Below are 26,557 nucleotides of genomic sequence, written 5' to 3'. Positions count from 1 at the left end.
AACAAAAATAAGTTGAACCATGAAGTCTTGGGGACACCAGGATGGTGCCGGCCAAGGTGGCTCTAATGGTCAAGTCAGCAAACTAGAAAGAGAGTGAATAAGTAGTGGAATGCTGAGGGTATCGCCGTGTTGTATCGTCGGAAGGTGTCTTTGAAGGAGATGTCCTTCGACCAAAGATGCAATGCGAGCAATTTGTCGGAACATAGTGGTTAGCTAGAAACCAACTACGATCGTCGAATCACGAAACGATTCGCGGCTAACTTTGTCCGGATCCTACACCGAGTTACACGAAAGAGTGGTGTGTACTTGATCGGAAGATATGACGATATGGATGAGACATATAAACATGGGTTAGACCCATAAATATGTCCAAAAGGCCTAAAGGAAACTAAGGCAAAAGATAGTACGAAGACCCTAAATAAAGAGGTATTTGGGTCGGAGCTTAAAAGAAGATTTAAGGCCCATTATAGGGGTCGGCCATGCGTGGCCGACTACCCTATAGGGGCCGGCCAGATATGCCGTATTAGGGCTTAGTCTGGCCCGCCAGAGTAAGGGAAGAGAAAGAAATAGAAACATGTTTCTATTTTGATTAAATCCTTATTCTACTTCTATTTTGGCTTTTAGGATACCTAATTAGGGTTAGACTCGAACTTAGGAATTCTATATAATGTCTCATTGGAGTTGAATAAGGTGTGGAAATTCTCAAAAAGCTTTCTAACTCTACAACATTAAGTAGAGAAAGAAAGAGAGAGAAATTCCAACATCTATCTAGTCTAAAGAAGAAGGTGTTCTTCGTCTAACCACCATTGGAGTTCTACTAACAACAAGGTGGGAGACTAAGTTGATTGCTCGGACCCTCAAGTAGAGGGCCTACAATTGAAGCTCTTGGTCTTCTCAAGCGATTGGAAAGGTTCGAGGGAAAGTTAGCGATTAAGGTAATCTCTAGACTAACTTAGTACTATATTAGCTTATGCATGAGACCCTGGAGATACTAGTGTTAGACATATTAGATGTCTGAGATTCCGCTAACAATACTAGGAGACAACATAGCCCAACAGTCTCGGCTCATAGAGTGATCGGAGTTTCGGTTCTACGGGGTAGTTTGTCAAGTTGGTTGATGGGCCTATAAAGTTACCCTAAATAGGTCTACACCCGCAAGTGCACGGGTCTCAAGTTGTAATATTTCCGGAAAGACCGGTTCGTTCCTCAGAGACTAGTTAAATCTATTCTAAAACTTAGAAATAATACAGTTTTGTTTGAAAATTGGTTATTGGTTTTAAAATAAAATAAAAATATTAGAACAATTAAAAAGGTGAACTCAAATGGGGATATGATCTAAGGTTTTGGAATCCACACAATAAAATCACTTTTGTTTATAACAAATATTTAAAATGATTAATTCTCCTTTTTATAACTCAGAATTTCGGATAATGAACTATCCTAACTCTGGAATATGTTTTCGATAAGATCGGGTTTTTACCCATGAAATTGTAATTGTCTTATTTTAAAAAAAATGAGTTTCTAAACTACTATCTATCAATCAATACGTATGAACCGTCAAAGGATTTAACCGAAGCACGATACATCAAACCTAAAAGCATAGATAGTGAAAAGATAATTGACTTGACAAATTAAAACAATTTAAACATTAAATCACATTCAAGGAATTAACCAAATAAATTATGTTTCTAAAAGCTCGAATATGGTTTCATCATCAACCCTAGCTTGAGAGATTAGCTATTCATGAAACAAGATTAAGCGAGTAAGACGAATAAGAGAGTAAAATGGAGGAAGAATAAGACTTTCTCACTTATTTTCCTCTGGCAGGCAAACGTTCCCCTAGGGAAAATATTTTTCCAGCAGTGTGGGAAAATTATTTTCCAGTAATATTTCATAGCCAAACGTGGTCTTCTTCTCCAATAAAATTTCTCTCTCTAATGTTTATTTCAATCTAGAGATTCAAAACTTTGAATATTCACACTACTCAACTCCCTGTCTCTCTCCCAAAGAAGAAAATTGAATAATTGAAGATGAATAATTATATTAAATGAAAAATTATAAAACAATCATCTTTCTCTACAAATCACTTTCACTCTCTGTTTCTGTCACACTTTCTCTCATTCCTTTCTCTCTGTTTCTATCTCTACAATCACTCTCTTTACTCTCTCACAAAGAAAAGAAAAGCTATGAAAATAATATGATGACAGTTGATGATGCTCTGTATTCTAACTCTCTCTCTCTCTGATTTTTAGTTCTAAATGAGCTAGAGAGATGATCCCCCAAAGATGAGATGTTCCTCTGTCTCTCCATTCTCTGTTATATAGAGAAGAATAAGAATTAGAAAAATCCAAAGCCAATCAATCTTCCCTTCCCTCTTTACAATCTTTGAATATATCTTCTTCAATCTTATACCAGAATATCTCTTTAAAAATATCCCAACAACTTCTCTCACTGTTCAATCAAACTCACCTTGCTGTAAAGAATATCTCTTCTTCAATCTCGATCTTCTCTCTGATTTGTTAATAGTAAGACAATATTCAGTTCACACTCTCTCCATTCAATACTGTGAATCAAATCACTTCTTGGCTGAAAAATAATGAATCCAGGTGTTGAAGACAGAAAAAATTCTAGAGAAAATTTTGAGTGAAGATTTTTTTCCTCCTCTGTTCTTAAAAATGTATTCTCTATAAAACTCTGTTTCTCTTTCCAAATGTTTAAAAACTTTCCTTCTCTCTAGATTTCCATCTCTGGTTAGAATCCTCTTTGTCAATCAATTTCATTTCCAACCTAGCTTTCTCTATAAATTAATTTTCCAGAGAAGATAAGAGAATTCTTGATTTCTCTCTCTCTAGAATATATTTTTCCATAACCGAGCACAACACCTTCTTCATTCTCTTTGTTTCGAATATCGCCAAATCTCCTTAAATCTGTAGAGTAGTAACCCCATAGAAAGCGAAAGAGAATATTGTTGTTACCTTTTTTTTTTGTGAAGTTTCCATCTCTGTTTGATATCTCCAACTTTCTCACACTCTTGGTTTACACACTTTCTGTTTCCATCTCTCTGTTATAGTTTCTAATTTTTGAAGATGGAATGAAATGATAATAGGGGAAAGAGATATTGAGGGCCAGCCTGTGATGTGTTGACTAAAATAGAGAAATGATTATGTGCTTCGCGCAGTTGTCTAGTAAGTTACAAGCAAGCCAAGGTAAAGCCACGTGAGTGTATACCGTTAGATGCCCTTTGGTTCACGGAGATATATTGTGGCAGCCTACATGGAATCAGGAACTCTCAAAAATCCCAATGTCCACCAACTGTGTGACAGAATATAGGCCACACATGATTAAATCTGTACACGTGTATTTAGTTGATTTGGTCAAATGTCTTTGGCTCCAACTATCTTTCTCATCTAAACTCCGATTTGACTCCCGTTTTCGCCACTGGATTTGTCTTGGAATCTACTTTCATCTGAGTGTCAAAATCAGCTACAACTCGTCGAATACCCTTACCACCAAAATGACCAAAATGCCCCTCTTTTATCTATTTTTCGAGCTCTATCCCGTAGAAGACACCTGAGCAAAAGAAACACACAATTCACCAGAGTAACTGTTCGAATTGGACTAACTAACCCTAGTTAAGAGATTCAGATGGGACATTTTCATGTCTCATCAAACATTCCCAAACTTAGATTTTGCTAGTCCTCGAGCAAAACAGAAAAATAAACCTAAACCCATTTCACCACTTTCGTAGGGAATCACGATTGCACTTAGCACGTGCAACAAGCCGTTAAACCTCTAGGTTTCCCTAGAGGACGAGTTTTGTCTCGTGAGGGTTTGCAGTGAATATACCCACAAAATTCAGAAATTTCAAAATCCAATAAGGTCTAAATATGATATGGACTAAAAATGTTTATCCGGTAGGATTTCGAAAGTTAACAGAAATGAAATCTAAGTCGACCAAACCATACAAATGCTAAAAATTCCTTCACTAGTAATCAAGACTCGAAGTGCACATGACCAGCCAATATGAGTATCATTTCGGTTCAGAACAGATAAGACTTCGATTACTTTCTCAATACATTTCGCCTCGACTACTGCCTCACGGGCATACCCTCAAAAATTTAAGTCACTCATAAATGGTTCACTCAATGTGTGAGTATGAGTATGAAGGAAAACTCAACACATGAAAAAAACGGACTAAATTTTTGGTGAACGACTGATCTCATAGAAAGGAAACAACCACTAATACGGAATGGGGAAGCTAACCAACTCTTCTCACCTGATCAACTATCTAACAATGCTTCCTAGAGGTCAATAGACTATAATGATGAACTAAAACTCCTGAGAACTCGACGTCTTCAAATCTTCAAGAACTACTTCAAGGGATAAATACTCAAACACAACTAAACAAACACTTTTCCTTTTTCTCTTTTTTTTTTTCTTCTATTTTTCTCTTTTTTTTTTTTTCTTTTTTTTTAATACGCTTCTGGTAATAAAACTCAAGATACACAATAGACTTTCTTAACGCTTTCCTTGGGTATAATTCTCTCCACTTTGCCTCATGCCTTATTCTCAGGGTTCTAACAAATGGATTTCTATCTTCCTCTAGTTGACACTGTTTTCAAGTTTCTCAGACTACAAGAGAAAGGTTTACTTCCTGATGACATCCCTAGTGGTTGTAAAATTTGAACTCAAGAGATCAAATGAGTTCTTCTTTCAATATTGCGAGGTTGAGTAGCTCTTCATTCTACTCAGAATTAGCTCAGAAGAGATCACTCAAAACAACAAGAAAGGCTCAGAATCTCACATAGGTTAAGTCTCCACTAATGATCGATTAAGTTCTGTCAGAAAAGTCAACTCTTCACCTATCTAACACTCACATGGCTACTGCACAGACAACCTCAAAGACTCGAAATTCGTGGAAAAACCTTTAGCGAAAGTGTAGTACAACCAACTAGACTTTATAACTATTAACAAGCAAAAACAACTAGACTCACATTTTCAATCAAAAATTTTTAAAATTTTAAACCCTTTTGAGTTTTTGAAATAAGGACTTAGCAAAAATTCATTCCCCTATCCCCAAACTTAAACCGAACATTGTCCTCAATGTTCTGAAGACTATGCAAAAATAATAGGATGAAGGGAGAGATATTACCCGATTCAGCGTCCTCTGCATGGGTTGCCTCCCAGAAAGCGCTAAGTTTAACGTCTTCAGCCAGACGAAACAGATGACTCGAAAATAGAAAGAATTATACCTACTAGATTACAGAAGTGCAACTAACTGTAAACCAATAATCGATACATCTATGGGTCCACCCAAAACACAAAGTGATCAGTGAACGATAGTCTCACACTTGAGTAATTTGGTGATAGTGTAAGTGAGACTATCGAGAAAGAAGGGCAATCCCCAAACTTAGACGATAATAAGATCGTTAAGTTTGGTACTGCACCAGAGAGATCAAAAACCGGATAGAAGGGGTCATTATATTGATGATAGACATCGGGAGAGAGTGTTTCAAAATCTACACATGTATCTGAAAGACAAAATGCAAAATTATCTAGAGGACTATCAATGATACCCGGACTTAAACTAGGGTTCTCTAAAACAGGTACTTCGGGTTCCTTCAATGGAGAAACCCTACTATCAGACTCAAAGTCCCTAGAAGTCGGGTCGGATAGACATTCTGTAATCTCTTTTATCACGATGTAATCGAGGTCCTCTAAAAATTCTAGATCATCGTCTAAGTCAGACGGGTCATTACACTCATTTAACAAATTGGTCAACCATGACTCAGTTGGGAGTTTAGGTTTCTCATCATCTTCAACTCCAGCAGACTCTTCATTTTGGCCTGAAAGGATTTCAAACTCAGCACACTGAGAGGATATTTCAATATTGGGCTCTACCGTTTTTGAGATTTTGGGCTCAATAACGATGTTTTCGGGAGAACTATAGTCCTCTAAAATTGTAACCTCATCATACACAGGGTGTTGTGTATTGTACTCTATATTATCCTGATAATCCTCTTCTATAATACTAGTTCTCCTATTGAGCATTTCTTGTATAGTTTTGCACATATTGTCAGTCTTTTGTTCGAAAGTCTGACAACTCTTTTGAAGATCACTCATAGTTTCGCCCAACGAAGATGATCCTAAAGATGGAGAGTCAACCTTTTCATCGTTATACCATTGAGGTTGAGACACGTGTGGAGCATAAGACTCTCCATTAAATCCTCCTTAGCGCACTAATAGCTTCGAAAGTAATCTTTGAAGATCACTGACAACTTGGACTAATGAAGGTGATGCTAAAGATGAAGGATCAACAGTTTCACCGTTATCCCATTGAGGTTGAGACACGTGTGAGGCATAAAACTCTTCATTATAATGCATGTAAGAGTCATTAGTTTCAATGTTATCCCATTGAGGTTGGGACACATTTGGAGCATAAGACTCTCTACTGTAATGCATGTAAGATGATCTGTCAGGATATCTATAATATGGTTCATAACCTTCTTGAGGTTGATAATACTCCCTACGACCATCATTATGCACATTGTATCTAGGATGACTAACACTATTCTGACCATTAGCTAAATACCACCATGGTAGATTTGAAGAACTCTCGTTCCTTTTGCCATTATGTTGGGACCACGATCTATCCATCTCTCATCAAATTTTATTTTATTTTTTTATTTTTATTTTTTTTTCTTTTAAAATCGAAAATCGGGGAAGCACTACGAAGATCCTAGAAGGAAAACAACCACAATCAAGCTGACTCAACCAAGCAACCTAAACAAAATCTAGACGACTGACAGGTTGGTCAATTTCACTTAAAAAGTCTAGACAGCTCCTATATTGTAACAAAGCCTGAACTATAATTGTTATGAGGGTTACTCCGTCAAAGTAATACGGTCAAACAATTCTTGGAGACGACCAACGATGAACGTTGTGATAGCCGTCCAACCTTCGGTAACGTTTCCTCTTCTCGAGGTGACCTTTTAAAGAATTGAGTGACTTTTTCGTTTGAGGAATGCCCAAATAAAAATTAAGTACTTGAATTGTTTCAAAGATACTATGAGCTCGATACCCTAAGGCCAATGTCTACACCAAATTTTAATTAAAGTGAGGTTTGTGATTCGCAACGTTATTTCCTAAATGGGCAAGAGATCGGGGATGAAATCCGACTCCTATCTTGTAATGGGGTTTGTGCCCTTACTAAAGACGATTAAACTAAGCAGTACTTTGTCAAATCAATTAGGCACACAAAACACATACAAGGACCCACTTACGGGGATTCGTGGGAGATCAGAAAAGTTACCTCCCGTTCTAGACGGGCGACGACCTTTGTAGACGACCCGGGCCACTCTTCCCTTAAGTGTCCGAACTCGAGGCTTCGTTTGATTTTCGGTTACAATTTATAAGCCCTCTAATTTAGGGTCAAAACTTTAATCCAGAAAAATAAAATAAAATTAAGAAAGTCTAAAGTCTCTCTCTCACCAAAAATAAAATAAAAAAATAAAACTGTAAATTTCTTCTTTTTGACTCCTCCTCCTTGTTTGCGCCTTCTCTTTCGCTCCTTAATGCCCTACACACCAAAAATAAAGAAGCAAGTCAAAGTGGCCAAAAATCAAAACTTACCAAAAATAAAAACTTTCCAAGATTAGAACAAATTTAAAACATAGTCCCCGACAGCGGCGCCAAAAACTTGATGGGCCTATAAAGTTACCCTAAATAGGTCTACACCCGCAAGTGCACGGGTGTCAAGTTGTAATATTTCCGGAAAGACAGGTTCGTTCCTCAGAGACTAGTTAAATCTATTCTAAAACTTAGAAATAATACAGTTTTGTTTGAAAATTGGTTTTTGGTTTTAAAATAAAATAAAAATATTAGAACAATTAAAAAGGTGAACTCAAATGGGGATATGATCTAAGGTTTTGGAATCCACACAATAAAATCACTTTTGTTTAGAACAAATATTTAAAATGATTAATTCTCCTTTTTATAACTCAGAATTTCGGATAATGAACTATTCTAACTCCGGAATATGTTTTCGATAAGATCGGGTTTTTACCCATGAAATTGTAATTGTCTTATTTAAAAAAAAATGAATTTCTAAACTACTATCTATCAATCAATAAGTATGCACCGTCAAAGGATTTAACCTAAGCACGATACATCAAACCTAAAAGCATAGATAGTGAAAAGATAATTGACTTGAAAAATTAAAACAATTTAAACATTAAATCACATTCAAGGAATTAACCAAATAACTTATGTTTCTAAAAGCTCGAATATGGTTTCATCATCAACCCTAGCTTGAGAGATTAGCTATTCATGAAACAAGATTAAGCGAGTAAGACGAATAAGAGAGTAAAATGGAGGAAGAATAAGACTTTCTCACTGATTTTCCTCTGGCAGGCAAACGTTCCCCTAGGGAAAATATTTTTCCAGCAGTGTGGGAAAATTATTTTCCAGTAATATTTCATAGCCAAACGTGGTCTTCTTCTCCAACAAAATTTCTCTCTCTACTGTTTATTTCAATCTAGAGATTCAAAACTTTGAATATTCACACTACTCAACTCCCTGTCTCTCTCCCAAAGAAGAAAATTGAATAATTGAAGATGAATAATTATATTAAATGAAAAATTATAAAACAATCATCTTTCTCTACAAATCACTTTCACTCTCTGTTTCTGTCACACTTTCTCTCATTCCTTTCTCTCTGTTTCTATCTCTACAATCACTCTCTTTACTCTCTCACAAAGAAAAGAAAAGCTATGAATAATATATGATGACAGTTGATGATGCTCTGGATTCTAACTCTCTCTCTCTCTGATTTTTAGTTCTAAATGAGCTAGAGAGATGATCCCCCAAAGATGAGATGTTCCTCTGTCTCTCCATTCTCTGTTATATAGAGAAGAATAAGAATTAGAAAAATCCAAAGCCAATCAATATTCCCTTCCCTCTTTACAATCTTTGAATATATCTTCTTCAATCTTATACCAGAATATCTCTTTAAAAATATCCCAACAACTTCTCTCACTGTTCAATCAAACTCACCTTGCTGTAAAGAATATCTCTTCTTCAATCTCGATCTTCTCTCTGATTTGTTAATAGTAAGACAATATTCAGTTCACACTCTCTCCATTCAATACTGTGAATCAAATCACTTCTTGGTTGAAAAATAATGAATCCAGGTGTTGAAGACAGAAAGAATTCTAGCGAGAGATTTGAGTAAAGATTTCTTTCCTCCTCTGCTCTTAAAAATGTATTCTCTATAAAACTCAGTTTCTCTTTCCAAATGTTTAAAAACTTTCCTTCTCTCTAGATTTCCATCTCTGGTTAGAATCCTCTTTGTCAATCAATTTCATTTCCAACCTAGCTTTCTCTATAAATTGATTTTCCAGAGAAGATAAGAGAATTCTTGATTCTCTCTCTCTAGAATATATTTTTCCATAACCGAGCACAACACTTTCTTCATTCTCTTTGTTTCGAATATCCCCAAATCTCCTTAAATCTGTAGAGTAGTAACCCCATAGAAAGAGAAAGAGAATATTGTTGTTACCTTTTTTTTGTGAAGTTTTCATCTCTGTTTGATATCTCCAACTTTCTCACACTCTTGGTTTACACACTTTCTGTTTCTATCTCTCTGTTATAGTTTCTAATTTTTGAAGATGGAATGAAATGATAATAAAAAATGATGCTATGCCCGGCGGATTTCCCGGCCCAATCCCGGCCATCCGAGTTGGCATGCCAACTAGGCATAGCATTGTGAGTTGGCAGCGTGAAATGAGTGATGTTTCAATATTTACACTTTGGTCCCTCAAATTTAATGCTTTCTGAGTTGAGTCCTTTTTAAAATAAGTGGAACCAAAACACGGGATTTCTTTTACTTTCCCTCTTTTGCTTCAAAGCTAGGGTTTGCTGGCAACAAAAAAAAAAAAAAAAAACTAAAACTTAGGGTTTATTTCACTTCACTTTCCCTCTTCCAACTCGATTCCAGCAAGGTTTGCTTCAAATCACTCGAGAAATTCTAGGGTTTTGCTTCAAATCACTCGAGAAATACAACTCCTTCACTCGATTCAACTCCAGGCATCATCAGGTAAGTTTTGAACTCAAAATCGAACAACATAACTAGTAAGATTTTGTTGAAATTCTAGGGTTTTATGTGTTTAATGGAGTATAGGGTATCTTTGTTTCTGTTGTTTTGCAGTTCTCACCCTATCCAGGTACAACCCCATAACACAACAACACTAATTTTACTCTTTTTCTTTTTTTATTGATCTTCTTCTTAACCCTTTATCTCTTCACCACCACCACCACCACTAGAACAATCACAAAATTTATCAAAATTAAGTTTAATTTCAATCTTTAAATTATTTCCTTCTTTAATTATATATATTTGTTGTTGTTTCTTTGATTTTACAAATTGGTTTGTTGTATTTGGATTGAATTGAATTGAAACCCTAATTCTTTAATAAAGTTGAAGATATTCTAAGTTTCATGATTTCAAGATATTCAGTTTGAATTAGTTGATTTTATAATTTGGTTATTATCAATAGAAAAATCTAGGGAAGCAAATCAAATTTGTATATTATATGCAAGTTTAGGTAGTTCCATGTAAAATTGAAGTATGTATCTTGAGTTTATGGCATAGAGTGGTACTGGAGAAGTGGAGAAAATTTCGTGGTTTATGAACTTTTTTTGCATAACTACCCGATGTTATACAAGTAACTGTATACTGAAGTTCGGTCTCCATGTACATTAAATCTGAGAGAGTTGATTAAAAACTGAAATTTCACTTGTTTCGCTCTAAGCAACATTTTTGTAAAGTTTGTTAACATTGGAAATTGTTTGTGCCCTACTATTATCTCATGTTCCTTCCGACCCCGACCTGACTTTAGAACATCTCTTTTACATCTTTCTCTTCTTTCCAAACGATTAAAATTTGGAACAGAAAACATGTAAAGTATATAAAGTAATGCTACTAATATGAATCTTGCTTGCTACTTTATGATTTCCTTAGATTGTTCAACATACTGATTGATTTGTTTGATGGAACCGATTTGATCCTATATTTAATCTCCATAATTAGATATAATAAGCAATTATAGATGTAAAATCAATTTCATCTTAATTGTTGTTAATGAGTTATTTGATTTGTATTTTTGGTACATGTGTGAATCTTAAAAAGCGATATTGTCTCTTTTCTTTGTGTTTATTGTTGTTTGTATTTCTATTCAACAGTAGTAAGAGTTTGTTTACTCCATCATTAATATTAATATTTTGTGAAGTATTCAAGTAGGGCTTATTTACCGACCATGACAGAATGTTCATTATGTCTCTCTAATTTTTGTCCGGTCACGTCACTAGCCGGCACTAGGCTGAAAAACGGGACGGCCAAAGTTCCATTTTGTTTATTTATTAAGAAGTTGGAATTGTCACTAGCTGGCACTAGTATAATAAGAAACCGCGTAACAGTTAATTCCATGAGTGACGAAAGCTACTTCTGGATTAGAAAATCTCCATTATCAAACAATTAAGTGCCCTGTTTGCTCTCATATTGATGATTAATTTTGAATTAGTATCAAACGAGTCGAAAAGTAGTTGGAAATAATCTAACATTGGTGTCTTCCTTTTTGTATTTTTTGCATTTCTCATTGTTCCATCAATCATGGAAGAACAGCTCAAAAACAAGTTAGTGAGGCAGAGAAACAGGCATGCCCCATTACCTTAAGGGCATAAAAATATCAAGGCAAAATTCTGCAATAAATACTATACCTATAAAATCAAAATAACATGGTTCGTGAAACCAAAGATGTTTTGAAACAAAAATTCATGAAACCCGAACATAGAATCCAAACATAAAATCAAAATAACATGGTTCGTGAAACCAAACATTGAAGTCGACCATAATTAACCATTCATTACGTGTCGTCGGTTGAAAAATCAAAATCGTTATCTGGCTCATCGATCAATTGAAAACGTGTCCTTGTCTGATAAAATTGTCGATCTGCTGCATTTGCTGAGAACGGAACAGTTGCACCACTTTCAAATTCAGGACGATATATTCCCACCAATAACTCCATGTTAGACTGCATTTGTAATAAGATATGATAATATTAGCAAACTAAAGTACACAAAAATATATTTAGATTTATTACCTTAATAACAAGAAAGGTAAACAAATTACCATCCCAGATTCCGGTGTATAGTATGTGTGTTGGTGACTTTCACCAAGCGAGCTCTCTTCTGTATCCAACACGGGCTGACATGAAGAGATTTTAGAAGGTGAAAACTAAAAAAGAAACACAAAACATAGGATTATTTCTAAAACACTAAATAAGAGTTACCATCATAGGTTCCGGTGTAGAGTTTGTGTTTTGTTGACTACCACCAAACGAACTCTGTTGTGTATTCAACACGGGCTGACATGAAGACAATTTAGACTGTGAAAACTAAAAAAGAAACACAAACATAGGATTATTTCTGAAACACTAAATAAGAGGGTCGCGGCTTTGGGGAATAAATTCTCGAGGGAATCCAGATTTTTTTGAAAGTTCTCCGGGGAATAAATTTTTATGGGGAATACAAAATACATTTTTATAAAAGTTCTCTTCCATCTCATCTATTCTCTCTGCCACTTCATCTTCTCGCCACCTCATCATCTTCTCCGACGAAGGTCGCCGGCCGGCCAATTTTCCGGCCGGCGACCTTCAAACACAAAAAAAAAAATTAAATTAAAATTTTTTTTCTCTCTCCTCTCTCTCAAATTTTTTTTTTGTCCTTCCTCTCTCTCTCTAGAACAGATCTAGAGAGAGAGAGAGTAGATCTTCACGAACAGACCTAGGTCTGTTCGTGTTCATCACGAACAGACCTGGGTCTGTTCGTGAAGATCTACTCTCTCTCTAGATCTGTTCTAGAGAGAGAGGAAGAAAAAAAAAAATTTTGAGAGAGAGGAGAGAGAAAAAAATTTTAATATAATTTTTTTTTATGTTTGAAGGTCGCCGGCCGGCGACCTTCACCGGAGAAGATGATGAGATGGCGTGGAGATGAGGTGGTAGAGAGAGGTGATGAGATGGAGGAGAACTCCCAAAAATTAGAAGTCCCTTCGTAATAAAAAAAAACATAAAAGTCAAACTTATTTGACTAGTTTTAAGAAAAGTCTTTATTCCCCGGAGAATTTTCTTTATTCCCCAAAGCCGCAGCCAATAAGAGTTACCATCATAGGTTCCGGTGTAGAGTTTGTGTTTTGTTGACTACCAAGCGAACTCTCTTGTGTTTTCAACCCTCCCTCACATGACGGCATCTTAGTTGTTGAAACCTAAAACACAAACATAGTATTCAATACTAAATAAGAGTAACACAAAACATAAATATAGGTAATATAGACAAATACTACTTACTTTTTTCCTTTTGTATGCTTTCTTTTTAATTCTAACCTCTCTTGGCCGACCCTTCGACTTAACTAACACTGGATCACGGATATCTTCCCTTACATTATCCTCACAGTCGACCATATAACCCGCTTGTCGGCTTGGTCCTGAACTAGTTCTCTTGTCCTCTTTTGAGTTCATCTTCAACTTATACTTTGACATCCATTCTTTTAAACTATTGGTGCTTCTCTCATTCAATGATGCTTCATCTGCTATTTCGCTGAATAATACACACAATTCATCATACCATTTTTGCTCCGGTGTAGAATCCCATCCGCCATAGTTGACACTAACCCGGGTGTGAGATCTTTTCACATCCTTCCTCCATCTCTTTAGAATGTATTTCTCCGGTATTACCTTCACATCGTTTCTACACAACACCATCAGTACATGTCGGCATAAAATGCCCTTAAACTCAAACAAAAGACAATTGCATTTAATATCACACTCAATAGGATGAAAAACCACGGAATATCTTGCCCGACCAAATTCCTTTTTCTCTGAAATCAAATACTCATACATTGTGCCGTACTCTTTGACTTCTACATAGTCACAAGCAAGCTTTCCATTAAGTTCTGACCGAAAATCTTGAAACTTAGCTAGTGTGTAAATGTCTCTCATCTGTCTTTCAATCTCGAAAGGAGTCACATAAGGCAACTCAAAATGATAAGTCCTGAAGTCTTCTCTAGCCTCTTTTTCAACTTTGTCTCTTAAAGCCACATTGTATTGTTCAACAAAAACCTTCAATGAGGTTTTCGCATTGACATATCCATCAAAGAACGCATTCATACTTTCACTTCGTTGGGTATTAGACATTCCCGCCCAAAAGTAAGGTTTCACAAATATTGGAACCCATCGTTTCCTCTCTCTATACATATCATCCAACCACCGATTATCCCGTAAACTGTAATGATCTATCATGTATCTCCACTTACACTCGAACTCTTCAATGCTAAGTGTGTCATAAACGATATCATGCAACGCAATATTTATCTTCTTGTAGTCTTTGTAGCTACTTAGTTTATGTGGTATCTTCTTCATTATATGCCAAAGACACCATCGATGTCTTGTATTAGGAAAAACCTCTTCAATAGCACACCGCATAGCTTGATCTTGATCTGTAATAATACCATCTGGAGCCTTACCATCCATACCATCAAGCCAAGTCCTAAACAACCAACTAAACGTCTCTGTATCTTCATTCGACAATAAACCACAACCCAAAAGGATTGATTGCCCATGATGATTAATGCCAACAAAAGGAGCAAAAGGAAGACCGTACCTATTTGTTGAGTAGGTTGTATCAAACGTCACAACGTCGCCAAATTCTTTGTATGCCTCCCTACTCCTCCTATCTGCCCAAAACACATTACGTAAGCAACCATCTACGTCTAAATCCATACTAAAAATAAAACCATTACTCTTCTTTTGCATTGTCAAAAAATAGTGTTGAATAGCTAAAGCATCTCCTTCTCCAAGACGTATAGATCTCTTCTTTTGAATATAATTTCTGCAATCTCTTTCATTGAATGGGACATTCTCATCATGTCCACCAGCTGCTACAACATGTTGCTTATAATTACGGCTCACTTTAATTCCTGCCATATCACTAATTTCGAGTTGTCTTGCCACATGAGCATTAATCTTTCGATTACATCTAAAGTGTAGAACTTTTCCGGGACTAAGAATATGATTGTGCTCTAAAATAACACTAGTTATTTCGTATTTCCCACGTTCATTCAACTTCGAACAGATTTTGGCTTTACACCCATTTCGACTACTAGGTTGTTGTTCAATAGGATTGCTACCTACTGATTTAGTTGTCCCACTCTTCGCACAAGTCAATGTAATATATCGAACTACCCCTTCTTCTCTTTTAGTTGATCGTTTTCTGAGTGAGAAACCTTCTTTTCGACTATAGGCAAGACAAACGGCATACACTTCATCCAAATTGTTCAACTCCAAACCTATAGTTGGTACTGTAACTTCGCATAATTCTTCTTTTTGTTTGCCAATGTCATTCTCGGTCATTTTGTCGAAACATTCCACATCCTCACTCTCTGAAGAGTATAACATTTCTGCAGCCAAAATAAGTATAAGATATAAAAAATTCTTACATCTTAGCAACAAAACAAGAAGATAATTAAAAACCAGATTATACATACATTTAGTAGTTTGTACTATGGTTTCCTACCTTTAGTCTAAAGTCTCGACTAAATATTACCAAACACAATCTATCTAATTAATAGGGTGTTTACATTAGGTTATCTCTGCCATGAATCATTTCTAAATTAGGTTTGGTTGGTAACAAGGAATCTAATCCATGTAAATGATTATTATTTTAGTAGCTTGTGGTTGTGGGTAATCATCCTAGTTAGTATATAATAATATTTCATATTCCAAATTCTCAAACATATATATCACCCTAGCTAGAGTAGTGGTACCAGGATGAGCCTGCTGCTAGATGATCAGGCAAGTAGTAATCATAAAATGGAGAAGTTTATCGAGATTATTCTAATTAGATCGATGTACGTAGCTAGCTTAATATTTGTATCACTACGACTGACAATCTTAAATGCAAAGAGAGACGACTGAACGAGATACGCAGACAGCTGGGAGGAAGCCGTGAATGAAGAGCGGGATTGGTAGTATACTAGAGCATGCATGTTTAGAATAAAAGAAAAGATCGAAAAGAATACATACTTGAATAGGCAGTTAGTCAAGCAACAGTGCAATCAAGTGTGTTTATATTTTTTTTTATGTAAATTGAAAATAAGACTTGGACAAAATGTGGACAATTTTTCTTGGCAACCAAAGATACAATAGACTGTATCAAGAACATCTACATTATTTTTACAGTAGTAGTTTAAGTGATTGTTCTTGTATTTTGTTTTTATGTTTGTTTCTTCTTCTTCTTAACAGTGGATTTAGTCAATGAGTCAAGGACTTGAATAATAAAGAGGTTGATATGAAAGAAGTTTCATGGGAACTTATAAAGGTGATGCCAAATGATTTGGACCAAGTAGAATACATACACACTACCAAGAGATAATAGTAGGGACAATGCCTCATGGTACAACCTAAATTTTTCACTCAGGGTTCAATTCACAGACCAAATTGGAGTTTTCCTTTCAGAACTTCAAACCTCTGTATTAGTGACTGACAAGCAAAAAGCTTAAAATCACAATAATGGAGGTATTAAGCAGTTTTGAAGTAAGGGAGCAAAGCTTATAAGCGGTTTTTAGAGCTAAAAAGCGGTTTTGGGGATTCAAATAAGTGGTTTTGAGGTTAAACCGACCTGAGAAGAGCGGTTTTTAGAGAGAGAAACCTTGCTGGAATCGAGTAATTTGAAGCAAAACCGAGCTGGAATCGAGTTGAGAGTTGCAAATCAAGGAAACCCTAGGTTTTAGTTTTTTTTTTGTTGGCAGCAAACCCTAGCTTTGAAGCAAAAGAGGGAAAGTAAAAGAAATCCCGTGTTTTGGTTCCACTTATTTTAAAAAGGACTCAACTCAGAAAGCATTAAATTTGAGGGACCAAAGTGTAAATATTGAAACATCACTCATTTCACGCTGCCAACTCATGATGCTATGCCTGGTTGGCGTGCCAACTCGGATGGCCGGGATTGGGCCGGGAAATCCGCCGGGCATAGCATCATTTTTGAATGATAATAGGGGAAAAAGATATTGAGGGTCAGCCTGTGATGTGTTAACTAAAATAGAGAAATGATTATGTGCTTCGCGGAGTTGTCTAGTAAGTTACAAGCAAGCCAAGGTAAAGCCACGTGAGTGTATACCGTTAGATGGCCTTTGGTTCACGGAGATATATTGTGGCAGCCTACATGGAATCAGGAACTCTCAAAAATCCCAATGTCCACCAACTGTGTGACAGAATATAGCCCACACATGATTAAATCTGTACACGTGTATTTAGTTGATTTGGTCAAATGTCTTTGGCTCCAACTATCTTTCTCATCTAAACTCCGATTTGACTCCCGTTTTCGCCACTGGATTCGTCTTGGAATCTACTTTCATCTGAGCGCCAAAATCAGCTACAACTCGTCGAATACCCTTACCACCAAAATGACCAAAATGCCCCTCTTTTATCTATTTTTCGAGCTCTATCTCGTAGAAGACACCTGAGCAAAAGAAACACACAATTCACCAGAGTAACTGTTCGAATTGGACTAACTAACCCTAGTTAAGAGATTCAGATGAGACATTTTCATGTCTCGTCATTGGTCTTCTGGAACAGGTCGAGAGGTCGACTGGATTGAAGGTTCTGGCAAATCGAGAGGTGGAACCGATCAGAGATTCTAAAAAAAGACCAATTTAACTCGAACCTGAATATCTTATGTAATCCACACTTTTGTTTATCCTATTTCGCTACCTGGAGCATAGTATCAGTATTTTTTTTGAGAAATAGACTACGATCTTCGTTAATCGTTACAATGCATTGATACATCATGAAGATGTGATAAACACGATAACTGCCTAAGTTAAACCAATAATGAAAGAGACCTGAAGCCCAACAACATGAAAGAAGCCTAAAGCCCGACAAACTTATTGCATTATTTATACCTTTAATAATCCAAATTCATAACTATGGATTCCTCCTCCTCCTCCTCGAATCGAACCTGAGACCTCCAGTGTTTTGGAGTTTTTGTCAAACTATCAACCACTTGGGTAGCCAAGTGTTGACGTATCAGTATTTTGTTCATCGTTAGGAAAGAGAGAATTTGGATGTCTCTAAAGGTTTGGGTGTCTCTAAAGGCACTCTGTCCTTTTTCTATTGGACTGCCCTCAGCCTCTCTTGCCACACTTTGTGGCCCTCCGACTCACAGTACAGACTTGACTAGTCTAGTCCCTTTGCTGTAAGACTGCCCCAATCCATGGGGGCGCCAATAATAAGGGCCCTGTAGACTACAAAAAAGGAGGGGGTACCATAGAGGCACCCTAGAAGTTTCAAGCACATTTTAGGACCTAATCGTCGAAAACTTCCGCTAAAGTTCGAAAATTTGTTTTCTCCGCCATTGTTCGAAGTAGAGAGAGAAAGTGAGAATTTTAGAGAGAGAGAGAGAGAGAGAGAAAATGGCAGAGATAGAACCTAAATCAATTGAAGGAGAGAAGAAAAATTATGTAGTTGAGTTTTTTCAGAAATTTCAGTCTAACTTCCCTCCGTTTAATTTTAAGAGAGATACTGAAAAGGTTGTTGTTGTTGAAGAAGGAACAAACACGAAAAATGATGAAGAAAGTAAACAACAGAAACCTGATATAGTTAGGTTTGCAAATCCTCGTCAAGATTTTTCTTCATTGAAATTGACTATTGAAGATGCTGACGAAGAACATGGAAAGAGTTCTAACCATTTATGGCAGGTTTGCTTCATTACTTGAAACCCTAAAAAAGCTTTGAGTTTAGTATTGACTGTTGGTCTTCATTTAAATACAAGTATAATGAGGGTTGTAACGCAGCAGAAATTGAATTTAGCATACCTAGTGAATCAAGTAAATTGGAACCTTAATCAATGTTTTAAACCCTAGAAATCAAAATAATAGTATTGTAGTATATTTATCTTCATAAAGTCTTTATAGCGCAATTAGGTTACTGCATTGTTCATTTTTAAGGTTCTTCTGTGCCTGTAATCCACCAATTTGCTTGACCCACTACAAGAAATTTTGCCAAGATTTATAGCTGAAGGATACCTAATCTTGCATTTATTTGTCACCACTATTAAAAAAGTATTTATGGTTCTCCTTACTTTGGGTAAGCAAATTTCTTCAACCCGTTTAAATTGCAGTGAGAATATGCAGTGGTTCTATCTTGTTGATGACAACCGACAGAGACTTATTGTCATGGAGTACTCTCCTGACTATTACAACACGCTCGGCTCATTAGTGATTCAGATTAGTTTTGACGTGTTTACAAACTGCTCGTAAGGTAGAAAATTGGCTCCATCCTTATGACGGAGAAGAAGTTTTCAACACAACAACTAAGTAGTGCTACCTATTAGAATTCGATTGGAAAAAGAAAAGACTTTGCCCTTTAGTGGTGATTTAGTGTAGGTAAGATCAATTGGTGAAAACCCATGGGCTTAGTCATTAGAAGAGTTATTAGTATCTACATGTTTGCATGAGTAACAAGTTTTAAGTTCAACAAAACATGAATATCTTACTGAGTGTATTAAGGTCAATTGGTCAAATACGGTTGTATTCAACTATTGTTCATGATCAGTATTCATTGGAGTTCCAGAACTTGTGGTTTTGAAATTGATTGGTGAATATATCTTCACTTACACAATGCTTGTTCATTTGGTGCTGGACCTGACGCTCCATTCATCTCAAATCGACCCAAATGAACTTACACTTCTAAGTGACAGTGAGGATATCCGCGTGTTGTATCTTCCTTGTTTGTGATGAGGAACACAGACTTAAGGTTATGAAGTACTTTTTTAGACTACTACGACACGCATCTCAGTTGCATTACTGAGGATTCAGAGTAGTTTTTCTTGTGTATGCAATACGCAAACTGCTCATGTGGTAGAACATGGAGTCCAACCTTATGACAGAAAAAAGTTTTCAGACACAATAACTAAGTGTTGTTGTGAGATTTAGTGAGAACTGGTATGAGAGGGAGAAGATTAGAAAGAGAAATCGAAAGTCAGAGAGAAGCCGGGAGATAGAGAAATGAATAAATAAGTTTCTCATTGTATTGATTATCAAAGTGAGTATAAGTATATATAGGTTAAACTAGGGTACGTATAATTACAGAAAGAATATAAGAATATACATAAAGATAAATAAGAATCCTTGTAGTATCAATAGGTTGTTGACTTTGTAATCGGGTCGGGTGCTCGATTCATTTGTGTATGATTGTGGTGTACCTTAATAGTTTCATATTAGAATCCGCCCGGGAAAAAGAGAAGACTTCATCCTAGTGCTGATTTTGTGTTGGTAATACCAATTAGCTGAAACCCATCGGCTTAGTCGTCCAAACAGTTAGAACATTTACGTGACTAACCAGTTTTAAGTACCACAATACATGTATTTGTGATGATAGAGGAAGTGTGCACTGCTTCGAGAAAAGGAGCTAGGGACATCTTACTGAGTTTATTTACGCCATATATTGTTACTGTTACTTGCCGTCATTAGATTCCTGGAATTGTGGTTTCAAAGTTGATAGGTGAGTATCTTCACTTATTCTGTGTGCTTGTATTCATATGAGAGTGTCCCAAATGAATGTATATTTGCACTTCTATTGTAATATCTAATTGTGAAGGTTGAGGATTTTAGTTCAGTAAGTAAGATGCAAATTTTAAGGCCATCTCTTTGCGGGACCATCATTCTTGGTTTCGTGCCAAGTTGTATAACTGGTTTTCTTTCTCTTTTATTTTTCGAAGGTGTACGCTCTTGGAGGTTTCATGATAGCTAGGTGGATGTGGGTGAAATGGAAGGAATCGAAGGAGAAGCCAGCTTCTGGAGATGAAGCCCCAAGCGTCAGGAATGACTCGTAATCTAACTTCTTAAGACACCAGTTTCATTAGTAGAATGCCCTTGAATATATGCAAACTCTTACACCATAAGACCTAATACTGGCATACTTAGCTTTATATTGCTTTTGTTCTTTACTTCACCAATATTAGTCTCTCTCTCTCTCTCTTTCTATTATATATCATATTTACTCTGAATTATTTTTGTTAATTAGTGATGATGAGTGAGAATGTTTTTTTTGTTTGCTTTGTTTACACTAGTGGGTTGTTGTTTAACATGAGTATGCCATATTATCATGGTGGAGGTCCCATCCTATAATTAGGGCACATGCCATATCACTGTCATTAACTCTTGCTTAGTATTGAGTATCAAACTGTCATTTGTTTGATTGTCAAAAAAGAAAAGGTGACCTCACTTTTCCACATTCACTTGACAAATACAAATTAGCTTTTCATTTTTTATAATTATAATTTAAACTCTTTTCTGCTCCCATTTCTTCTTTTAAATTTTAGTTCATACCAACCTTTCTCTGGTTACATTTAAATATGTAAGTGGAGGTAGTGGTTCACAATGTGGTGGCGCAACCTGCTTAGGAACTGCGAGGGACCTATGTGCACGGCTCACGGTTGGGTCATTCTGTGGCCAAACGAGTTGTGTCAGATGTGGATGCAAATTATGTCTCGTTCCTAAACGGGGTGTACAATATAAACGGGACTAAATGGGTCGTCTGGACGTTGGCTCGTTGTGAACCAGTAAGTGGAGGTTATGTGGTGTAGGGCTTCCTTCCCTCATCAGGGGAGATCATGATCACATCTGAGTATGTTTAATATTGTTTATATTTTTGAGGTTCATTTTTCTTGCAGCCTTAATGAGTAAGATATGAAGAATAGTTTATGTGGTGTATGTATTAGACAATGCTGTCATAGCCCTCAGCCCTTCACTAGTTAAATTGTGTCTCTTATGGTCCCATTTAACATGATATAATATATTTCTCAAAAAAGTATCATTGCTAAAAACATCAACATTTTATTAGAGTACTCGTGGTTTTTACCCTTTTATTTGCATTAGTAGTGCTCTTTGTTGATATTTTCTAGGTCTTCTTTTTTACGATGAGTATGTTTTCCTTTTTATAGTTTTTCAAATACAAATACAATGGTCATAAACACATGAAATGTTGATAAACCTTCTCCATGACCATCTTAAACATCTCTATAAATACCATTTGAAAGAACCATCAAGTTATAAACACATTTGGAGTTTTAGATGGATGCAAATCCTTTCTGTGATGAACCATTCCATATCTTGTCGTATGTTAAATAAATTCATACTGAGAAGAAATGATAGTGAGAAAAATATGGGTCTTAATGTGTTCGTCCACGCCTGATTCCAATTGGTTTTGTAAGAGCTATTCCTTGTCTTGTGGAACATTAACAAAATTCATTAAGAGGTGACATAACGTCCGCCAACAAAAGGTAAAATTTAGTCGAAACTAGACATGGACGACTAGATTTTGTGAAACAATATTAGAGATCAAAATTTACCATCTTTGTCAGATTGTGAATTTTTTGGGGTTATTCACGGGTTGATGGAACAAGTATTTTTAAACAGGATTAGCCAAGGGTTGATTTAGGTGGTAGTAGATCAAGTGGGACCAGAGTATTGGTTAGGTTGATCATCATTTAGGGTTTGTATTAAGCGTGCAAACGCTGCGCTGTATAGAGGGGACAATAAAACCGCACTTGCCCGGCATACCAGTTTTCAGACACTAATTTAAGTGAGTGGGTCCATACCATTATACACTCTTTAAGCAACCTACCAACACGCATATATCATTGCCCTCTCTCTCTCCCTCTCTATGTCCTCCCGACCGGACGGAAGAGAAGGAGCCCTGTATCACCTTCTCCACCGGAGGAGCTGACAAAGAGAGATGGTGGCAACAACTAACACTGGTAAGGACAATATTAGCGATGATGAAGAAGAAAAACAAATAAAAGAGAAAAAAATGAAGATTTAAAAAGAAGATGAAAAATTATGCGTACTAGCTTTTTTAGCTGCTCGAAGAATCGTCTCTTTTAACACTTCAGGATTTTAGCGCATCTCCAACGGGAAATTCAAAAAAACTCAATTGGTCTTATTCGTCAAGTTTCAATTAAGATTTTCATTCTTATGTGACAAAATAGAGATCATCAATTTTTGTATGTCTCCGATACAAAATTCTAAATTAGTTTTTTACTTATCTAACATAACTTTTATAAATAAATAATTAATTATTTTGAAAATATATAAATACTTAATTTATATTGGTTAAAATTCAAATGTTGATTAGTTGTACAATTAGAACATCTCCAGTGCAAGACTTTAGAAAAATTCTATTTTATGTGGACAACGCAAAAATACGCGGACAACCGTTTTTCTTATATGGACAACTATTTTATGTGGACAACGCAAAAAAATTAAATTTTTATGTGGACATCAGTTTCTAAGGGGACAACTCTCTATTATTTTCACTCAAATCCTCTTAGAATCAGATGTATTATTTGCTGACCTCTCTCTTTCTCCATAAACCCTAGGTTAGTTTAGTCTTCATCTCTCCTATTACTTGTTCTTCATCATCACTCAAATTTCTAGAGAGAGAAACTCCTTGGAGAAGCATTGGTGGTTATGGCATCAAACAAAGGCAAGGGAGTTGTTGTAGAATCTCCCTAAAGACAAAGGTTAGAACCCTAAAACTCTAAAACCAACCATTAAGAAGAAGATGGTACTGATGGCAGAGAAAATTAGAGAAGATGTGGAAGACGAAGATGGATCTGTTGGTTCCGACTCTGAAAACGATCGTGAAGAGGAAGATGAATCTGGTAATTCGGGTTGTGCAAAAATATGGCATAACAGAACATAACTTGCGACGAAAATCTGGCATAATCAGAAAACTTGCCAGATTTTCGTCGCAACTTAGCTTTTGTTATGCAATATTTTCGTCAGTTTTCTCCGAAAATACGGCATAACAGAAGCTAAGTTGCTACGAAAATCTGGAAAATTGTCCGATATTACCAGATTTTCGTCGCAAGTTATGTTCTGTTTTACCTCATCAATGTCATTAATGCCTATTATAGAAACGCCCGGAAAAACTTCTTCAGGTGCTGTTTGAGGGATTTTGTATTCTTCATCCATCTAGGGTTTGATAAAAAAATTGTAGAAACTACAGTTTACTTTTAGTAGAAGTGAAGAAAGAAGAATAAGACTAAGAAGATATTTGTCTTCTTCATCCATCTAGGGTTTGATAAAAAAATGGTAGAAACTACAGTTTACTTTTAGTAGAAGTGAAGAAAGAAGAATAAGACTAAGAAGAAGGAAGAAGAAGACAGTTTAGGTTTTCAATCTTTAACTATTATTTTTGTTAGTAGTCCACAAGTTACTAATTATTAGTATTTAAGACTTTATGGAGTTGGCCCCTTATTAAATCAAAGTCAACTAAGTCAAGCATAGTTGACTCACATTCGGCCAAAAAATAATTGTCCATATAAGAAAAACGGTTGTCCGCGTATTGGCCACCATATCTTATATGTCAAGTGTGAAAGTGAGTATCTAAATTGTCTCTCTCCTATTTGGCTATTTAGAGATACTCAACTGGAAAGCTTTCTCCAATGCAACACAAGAGAAACTCTAAAAACTTATATTTTGGTATAAAATTAATTGATTTATTTATATGGCATTTAGAGATTCTCTAGAGGGCACTCTAAATCCAGAGTGTCATCTTAAGGATCTCTAAAATAAATCTTGACACATCATTTTAGAGATTCATGCTAAGTTTTGCATGGAAGATGAATTTTAAAGAGAAATTTAAAGAAAATCTTACGTGCCGCGATTTAAAATTTGAGTGTTGCATTGGAGATGCTTTTATAGATATCTCAACAGGACACTATTTCGAAAATGTCATCTTGAGATATTCCACCATTGACACGCCATCTTTGAGTTCTTAGTTGAGTTTTGCATTGGAGATGATTTAAAATAAAATTCTAGAAATCTTACATGGCACTCCGAATTTCTAAGAGCATCTCCAATGCAAAACTTAAAAAAAAACTCTATTTGGCTTATGTGTTGAGTCTCAATTGAGATTTTCTTTCCTATGTGGCTAACTTCAGTGTCTCTAATTCAAGTTCTTCTCCAATGCAACTCTCTAAAAAAACTCTAATAGATACACATGTCACACATACATTTAATAGGAAAAAGTGGTTGAGAAAGAACGACTTTCTATTGGTCCAAAAATTAAATTTGATGACTAGGACACTTAAGACTCTCAAAAGAGATCTCAAAAATAGAGTTTCTAGTTGAGACATCTTAAAACTTAATGCTTCCACATCATCTTAAGATGACAATTGAGTTTTGCATGGAGAGGTTTTTTCTCAAAAAAAATTCTGAAGTCATAGGTGGCACTTAAGATTTTAAGATTGAGGCTTGCATTGGAGATGCTCTAAGATTGAGTTTTGCATTGGAGATGCTCTACACATATGATTTTTAGACTCTATTTGGATCACTAAGATGACGTGTCGAGGGTGGAATAAAGTGTCCTCTTAAGATATCTCTAATGGTCCAACTCATCAATATTTGATTTTCAACCAATATAAATCGAGTCTTCTATTTTCTAAATAAATAATTATTTGTTTACAAAAATAATTATGCTATATAAGTAAATAAAATAAGTTTAGAGTTTTGTATTGGAAACACGAAAAAATTGAGAATTTCTATTTTCGTCATTTAAAAGGGAAAATCTTAATTGGAACTTGACACATGAGATGAACACAAATTTTTCTTTTTAATTTTACATTGGAGATCTCTTAACGTTTAAAAAAACACAAGTACAAAAGGGTGCTTAATACCTTATAACAACCATGTGACGTTTTCTCACTGATGTGAAATTGCCGAAAATTAAACTAAAATATACTTTTTTTTTATGAGAGAATTAAAATATACTTGTGTTAAAGGTATTCATCAATAGAAAACTACCCGAAATTAATCAAAAAACCAAATAATAACGATAGAAAGAATATCCCTTCAACTGATGAAAAATGGCAACCCCCGCCAAATACTGCTATAAAAATTAATGTTGATCCTTCATTTACTAATATCATATCTAATATGGGTATTAGCATTATTGCACATAATGATAAATCTAAATTCATCGGTGCACAAGTTAAATCTAGTAGAGCGAGAAACAACGAAGAAAGCGAAGCTAAGGCAATCTTACTTGGTATTGAGTGGGCTAAAGAGATGAATCATCAATAGAAAGTGATAACATCAACCTTATCCATCGTCTTCAAAATGCGAAACATGCAGTTCAATGACAATCTATCAATCATATAAAGAAAATCAAGACATATATTCCAGATTTTCAGATGTTCAAATTCCATTACATCGGGAGAGAGCTGAATCATAATGCAGACAAATTGGCTAAATGGGCGAGGAAGAATCAACGTAACAAAGTGTGGTCGAATGTACCGTGTATTTTAGCGAATAAATATTGTAATAACGTTTTGATTTAATTAATGCAATATATTTCAAAAAAAAAAAAAATAGACTCCCCAAAACATTCCTCCCTTAAACCTAAATTTACATCCATATATAATAACGTTGACCAAACATTTACTT

The 26,557-nt window shown here is 35.6% G+C and overlaps 1 protein-coding gene across 1 annotated transcript; it reads right to left on the bottom strand.

The window, feature by feature from the left end:
* Positions 1-11,851: 11,851 nt before the first annotated feature.
* On the bottom strand, positions 11,852-16,881 carry LOC147568030 (protein FAR1-RELATED SEQUENCE 5-like). The gene is made up of 6 exons (XM_086670396.1): positions 16,729-16,881; positions 13,401-15,508; positions 13,217-13,318; positions 12,348-12,422; positions 12,188-12,262; positions 11,852-12,089 (listed from the first exon to the last, which is right to left on the bottom strand). The coding sequence occupies exons 2-6, from the start codon at positions 15,504-15,506 to the stop codon at positions 11,922-11,924; spliced, it is 2,526 nt and encodes an 841-aa protein (XP_086526522.1). The 5' UTR covers positions 15,507-15,508; positions 16,729-16,881; the 3' UTR covers positions 11,852-11,921.
* Between the last annotated feature and the right edge of the window lie 9,676 nt (positions 16,882-26,557).

The sequence above is a fragment of the Eschscholzia californica genome, unplaced genomic scaffold, assembly GCF_041429995.1.
Source record: "Eschscholzia californica isolate CP2 unplaced genomic scaffold, dmEscCali1.0.p SCAF_1, whole genome shotgun sequence".
In the NCBI taxonomy this organism is placed as follows: domain Eukaryota; kingdom Viridiplantae; phylum Streptophyta; class Magnoliopsida; order Ranunculales; family Papaveraceae; genus Eschscholzia; species Eschscholzia californica.
The sequence above is the reverse complement of the archived record's forward strand: the minus strand, read 5'-3'. Positions and strand labels throughout refer to the sequence as shown.

What these genes read in the sequence shown, in the direction of transcription:
- LOC147568030 (XM_086670396.1), bottom strand. Translation starts at nt 15,506, where the DNA reads ATGTTATACTCTTCAGAGAGTGAGGATGTGGAATGTTTCGACAAAATG. An exon ending in CTACACCGGAACCTATGATG is followed by an intron (nt 12,423 to 13,216) that starts GTAACTCTTATT and finishes TCTTCATGTCAG; the next exon opens with CCCGTGTTGAATACACAACA. An exon ending in CTACACCGGAACCTATGATG is followed by an intron (nt 12,263 to 12,347) that starts GTAACTCTTATT and finishes TCTTCATGTCAG; the next exon opens with CCCGTGTTGGATACAGAAGA.